The sequence below is a fragment of the Carcharodon carcharias genome, chromosome 32, assembly GCF_017639515.1.
Source record: "Carcharodon carcharias isolate sCarCar2 chromosome 32, sCarCar2.pri, whole genome shotgun sequence".
Lineage (NCBI taxonomy): Eukaryota > Metazoa > Chordata > Chondrichthyes > Lamniformes > Lamnidae > Carcharodon > Carcharodon carcharias.
In genome coordinates, this window is record NC_054498.1 from 6347853 (window position 1) to 6353852 (window position 6000).

The 6000-nt window shown below is 62.0% G+C and overlaps 1 protein-coding gene across 1 annotated transcript in view; it reads left to right on the forward strand.

The window, feature by feature from the left end:
- Positions 1 to 4841, forward strand: part of tp53bp1 (tumor protein p53 binding protein, 1) — a 97705-nt gene extending 92864 nt beyond the window's left edge. Inside the window, exons 22-23 of the mRNA XM_041178211.1 lie at positions 133 to 324; positions 4639 to 4841. Of these exons, the coding sequence (XP_041034145.1) occupies positions 133 to 324; positions 4639 to 4841 (395 nt within the window). The remainder of the gene's footprint in view (positions 1 to 132; positions 325 to 4638) is intronic.
- The last annotated feature ends 1159 nt before the right edge of the window (positions 4842 to 6000 follow it).

Consider the following 6000-nt stretch of genomic DNA (forward strand, 5'->3'; position numbering starts at 1 on the left):
GTGTTGCAGGTGACGTGGAGATGAGGTGGGTTAATGGGGTTGCAAAGGAGGATCAGCCAGTGTTTGTGATCCTGTAGAGGCTAACAAGACATCTAGAAAGCCAGTGACTGTCTCCCGTGCTGTTCTCTGCAGGTATTGTGAAAGCTCACCGGAAGGAGGCGGAGGAGTTTTATTACTGCATCGAGAAGGACGGTCTGCAGAAATGGTACAAGAGAATGGCAGTCATCCTGTCGCTGGAGCAGGGTAACCGGCTGCGTGAGCAGTTTGGCCTCGACCCCTGTGAGGCCACAACTCCTCTCGCCATGGCAGCGGACATCAGCTTGGGTAAGTCGGGAAAAAGGGCCCAGTGATGCCTCCCCGGGGCCTCCTTTAGCCCTCACGTTTGCTGGGGAATCTGTCCTTGCTTCTCTTGGCCACCTGTCGTTGCCCGAGCCTCGGCGGTGAATGGCAACAGGCTGTTGAACTGCAGAGGGCATCACCGGCCTTCCCGGAAGTGGCACAGGCTGAATCCTGGCTCCTGGCCAATTTGTTGGGGGGGAGGTGGAGTGAGGGGGTGGGGGTGGGTTGAGGGGGAGGTGGAGTGAGGGGGGGGGTGGGGGGGGAGGTGGAGTGAGGGGGGGGGTGGGGGGGGGGTGGGGGGGTGGGGGGGGAGGTGGAGTGAGGGGTGGTGGGGGGGGGGTGGGGGGTGGGGGGGGAGGGGGGTGGGGTGGTGGGTTGAGGGGGAGGTGGAGTGGGGGGGGGAGGTGGAGTGAGGGGGTGGTGGGGGGGGAGGTGGAGTGAGGAGGGTGGGGGGGGGAGGTGGAGTGAGGAGGGTGGGGGGGGTGGGGGGGAGGTGGAGTGAGGCGGTGGTGGGGGGGGGAGGTGGAGTGAGGGGGGGGTGGGGGGGGAGGTGGAGTGAGGGGGGGGGTGGGGGGGGAGGTGGTGTGAGGGGGGGGGGGGGGGGGTGGGGTGGTGGGTTGAGGGGGAGGTGGAGTGAGGGGGGTGGGGGGTGGGGGGGGTGGGGTGGTGGGTTGAGGGGGAGGTGGAGTGAGGGGGGTGGGGGGGGTGGGGTGGTGGGTTGAGGGGGAGGTGGAGTGAGGGGGGGTGGGGGGGGAGGTGGAGTGAGGGGGGGTGGGGGGTGGGTTGAGGGGGAGGTGGAGTGAGGGGGGTGGGGGGGGAGGTGGAGTGAGGGGGGTGGGGGGTGGGTTGAGGGGGAGGTGGAGTGAGGGGGGTGGGGGGTGGGTTGAGGGGGAGGTGGAGTGAGGTGGGGTGGGGGGGGGAGGTGGAGTGAGGGGGGTGGGGTGGTGGGTTGAGGGGGAGGTGGAGTGAGGGGGGTGGGGGGGGTGGGTTGAGGGGAGGTGGAGTGAGGGGGGTGGGGGGTGGGTATGAGGGGGAGGTGGAGTGAGGGGGGGTGGGGGGGGGTGGGGTGGTGGGTTGAGGGGGAGGTGGAAGTGAGGGGGGGTGGGGTGGTGGGTTGAGGGGGAGGTGGAGTGAGGGGGGTGGGGTGGTGGGGTTGAGGGGGAGGTTGAGTGAGGGGGGTGGGGGGGGGTGGGTTGAGGGGGAGGTGGAGTGAGCGGGGGTGGGGTGGTGGGTTGAGGGGGAGGTGGAGTGAGGGGGGGTGGGGTGGTGGGTTGAGGGGGAGGTGGAGTGAGGGGGTGGGGGGGGTGGGGGTGGTGGGTTGAGGGGGAGGGTGGAGTGAGGGGGGTGGGGTGGTGGGTTGAGGGGGAGGTGGAGTGCGTGGGGTGGGGGGGGGGGGTGGTGGTGGGTTTGAGGGGGAGGTGGAGTGAGGGGGGTGGGGTGAGTGGGTTGAGGGGGAGGTGGAGTGAGGGGGATGGGTGGTGGGTTGAGGGGGAGGTGGAGTGAGGGGGGTGGGGGGTGGGTTGAGGGGGAGGTGGAGTGAGGGGGGTGGGGGGGGTGGGGTGGTGGGTTGAGGGGAGGTGGAGTGAGGGGGTGGGGTGGTGGGTTGAGGGGGAGGTGGAGTGAGGGGGATGGGTGGTGGGTTTGAGGGGAGGTGGAGTGAGGGGGTGGGGGGGGTGGGTGGTGGGTTGAGGGGGAGGTGGAGTGAGGGGGGTGGGGTGGTGGGTTGAGGGGGAGGTGGAGTGAGGGGGATGGGTGGTGGGTTGAGGGGAGGTGGAGTGAGGGTGGGTTGAGGGGGAGGTGGAGTGAGGGGGGTGGGGGGGGTGGGTGGTGGGTTGAGGGGGAGGTGGAGTGAGGGGGGTGGGGTGGTGGGTTGAGGGGGAGGTGGAGTGAGGGGGGTGGGGGGGGTGGGGTGGTGGGTTGAGGGGGAGGTGGAGTGAGGGGGGTGGGGGGGTGGGGTGGTGGTTTGAGGGGGAGGTGGAGTGAGGGGGGTGGGGGGGGTGGGTGGTGGGTTGAGGGGGAGGTGGAGTGAGGGGGGTGGGGGGGGTGGGTGGTGGGTTGAGGGGGAGGTGGAGTGAGGGGGGTGGGGGGGGTGGGGTGGTGGGTTGAGGGGGAGGTGGAGTGAGGGGGGTGGGGGGGTGGGTGGTGGGTTGAGGGGGAGGTGGAGTGAGGGGGGTGGGGGGGGTGGGGTGGTGGGTTGAGGGGGAGGTGGAGTGAGGGGGGTGGGTGGTGGGTTGAGGGGGAGGTGGAGTGAGGGGGGTGGGGGGGTGGGTTGAGGGGGAGGTGGAGTGAGGGGGGTGGGGGGGGTGGGTTGAGGGGGAGGTGGAGTGAGGGGGGTGGGGGGTGGGTTGAGGGGGAGGTGGAGTGAGGGGGGTGGGTGGTGGGTTGAGGGGGAGGTGGAGTGAGGGGGGTGGGGTGGTGGGTTGAGGGGGAGGTGGAGTGAGGGGGGTGGGGGTGGTGGGTTGAGGGGGAGGTGGAGTGAGGGGGGTGGGGTGGTGGGTTGAGGGGGAGGTGGAGTGAGGGGGATGGGTGGTGGGTTGAGGGGGAGGTGGAGTGAGGGGGGTGGGGGGGGTGGGTGGTGGGTTGAGGGGGAGGTGGAGTGAGGGGGGTGGGTGGTGGGTTGAGGGGGAGGTGGAGTGAGGGGGGTGGGGGGGAGGTGGAGTGAGGGGGGTGGGGGGGGGTGGGGTGGTGGGTTGAGGGGGAGGTGGAGTGAGGGGGGTGGGGGGTGGGTTGAGGGGGAGGTGGAGTGAGGGGGGTGGGGGGGGTGGGGTGGTGGGTTGAGGGGGAGGTGGAGTGAGGGGGGTGGGGGGTGGGTTGAGGGGGAGGTGGAGTGAGGGGGCTGGGGGGTGGGGGGGAGTGGGGTGGTGGGTTGAGGGGGAGGTGGAGTGAGGGGGGTGGGGTGGTGGGTTGAGGGGGAGGTGGAGTGAGGGGGGTGGGGGGGAGGTGGAGTGAGGGGGGTGGGGGGGGTGGGGTGGTGGGTTGAGGGGGAGGTGGAGTGAGGGGGGTGGGGGGTGGGTTGAGGGGGAGGTGGAGTGAGGGGGGTGGGGGGGGTGGGGTGGTGGGTTGAGGGGGAGGTGGAGTGAGGGGGGTGGGGGGGGTGGGTGGTGGGTTGAGGGGAGGTGGAGTGAGGGGGGTGGGTGGTGGGTTGAGGGGGAGGTGGAGTGAGGGGGGTGGGGTGGTGGGTTGAGGGGGAGGTGGAGTGAGGGGGGTGGGGGGTGGGTTGAGGGTGGGGTGGTGAGATCAGTGAGTCTGATTGAAGCCGGGCACTGCCCTGCTCCAGGTCGCTCAGTCCACAGTGGGTAGTGTGTGGACAGTACATGCATCAGAGGAGCAATGCTGATACACCAAGCTTCGGGGGGGATCATTGCTGAGGGTATGTGTCTGTATCATGTTCAGGATGGATGGTGCTTTTTCACAGAAAAAGCAATTTGTATGTATAAAATCCTACCACACAGAAGGGGGCCATTTGGCCCATCACGTTTGTGTCGGCTCTTTGAAAAAACAATTAGATCCTTTTCCCCCATAGCCCTGTGGATTATTCCATTTCAAGTATTGATCCAATTTCCTTTTGAAGATTACTATTGAATCTACTTCCACTGCCCTTTCAGTGTATTCCAGATTATAACTTCCGACATTTTTCAAAAAGCAACCCCCCCCCCCCCCCCACCCCTTCCTAGGTTCTTCACCAATTATCTTAAATTTACCTCCTCTGGTTACAGACCGTCCTTCCGACGGAAACGGTTTCTTCCTATTTCCTCTCAAAATCTTTCGTCATTTTGAACATTAAATCTCCCCTTAACCTTCTGTTCTGTCAGGAGAATATAGGAACTAGGAGCAGGAGGAGGCCATTCAGCCCTTCGAGCCTGCTCCGCTGTTCATTATGATCATGGCTGACCATCCAACTCTATAGCCTGCTCCAGAACAATCCCAGTCTCTCCAGGCCTGATGTCTGGTACGTTGTGACCGTGCTGGTGAATCTCCTCCACACCCTCTCCCAGGCCTTAACATCCTCCCTAAAGTGTGATGCACGGAACTGAACACGCTGAGGCCTAACCAGCGATTGCCAAACATTGGCGCATAAACACCCTCGTTTATTTTACCCTGTCTCTATTCAGAAATGTCTTTATTTAACTTGTATTACTTTGTATTGTGCATAATATTTAATTATTGGTCATTAACCGTTTTGCAGTCAGCCCGGTGTTGAAATCTCTTGTGGCCTTTCCATCCCTAACTCGGTAATCTCCTCCAGTGCTAGAATGCCTCTAATTCTGGCCTCTCGTGCGTCCCCGATTTCCATTGCAGCACTGTCGGCAGCCATTCCTTCAGCTGCCTGGACCCTTTCACTCCGGAACTCCCTCCATAAACCTCTCCACCTCATCATCCTTTTAAAAGCACTAATTAAAGCCAAGCTTTTAGTCACCTTTTTTGGTAATATCTCCTCACGTGGCTTGGTGCTTGATAACGCTCCAGAGAAGAAGCGCTTTGGGATCTTTGTGCTATGTTAAAGATGCTATGCAAATGCAAGGTGTTGGTGTTGTGAACTGGCTGGACAGGGGCAGGAAGGCTGTGTGTGTGTGTTGTACTGGGGTGTGTGTGTGTGTTGTACTGGTGTGTGTGTGTGTTTTACTGGGGTGTGTGTGTGTGTTGTACTGGGGTGTGTGTGTGTGTTGTACTGGGGTGTGTTTGTGTGTTGTACTGGGGTAGGTGTGTGTGTGTGTGTGTGTTGTACTGGGGTAGGTGTGTGTGTGTGTGTTGTACTGGGGTAGGTGTGTGTGTGTGTGTGTTGTACTGGGGTGTGTGTGTGTGTGTGTTGTACTGGGGTGTGTGTGTGTGTGTGTTGTACTGGGGTGTGTGTGTGTGTGTTGTACTGGGGGGTGTGTGTGTGTTGTACTGGGGTGTGTGTGTGTGTTGTACTGGGGTATATGTGTGTGTGTGTGTGTTGTACTGGGCGGTGTGTGTGTGTGTGTTGTACTGGGGTGTGTGTGTGTGTTGTACTGGGGTGTGTGTGTGTGTTGTACTGGGGGTGTGTGTTGTACTGGGGTGTGTGTGTGTGTTGTACTGGGGGGTGTGTGTGTTTTGTACTGGGGTGTGTGTGTGTGTTGTACTGGGGGTGTGTGTGTGTGTTGTACTGGGGGTGTGAGTGTGTGTGTTGTACTGGGGTGTGTGTGTGTGTGTTGTACTGGGGGTGTGTGTGTGTGTTGTACTGGGGGTGTGTGTGTGTGTGTGTGTTGTACTGGGGTGTGTGTGTGTGTTGTACTGGGGTGTGTGTGTGTGTTGTACTGGGGTGTGTGTGTTGTACGGAGGCGTATGTGTGTGTGTTGTACTGGGGTATATGTGTGTGTGTGTTGTACTGGGGAGTGTGTGTGTGTTGTACTGGGGTGTGTGTGTGTGTGTGTTGTACTGGGGTGTGTGGGTTGTACTGAGGCGTATGTGTGTGTGTTGTACTGGGGTGTGTGTGTGTGTGTGTGTGTTGTACTGGGGGTGTGTGTGTGTGTTGTACTGAGGTGTGTGTGTGTGTGTGTTGTACTGGGGTGTGTGTGTGTGTGTGTGTTGTACTGGGGGTGTGTGTGTGTGTTGTACTGGGGGTGTGTGTGTGTGTGTGTGTGTTGTACTGGGGTGTGTGTGTGTGTTGTACTGGGGTGTGTGTGTGTGTTGTACTGGGGT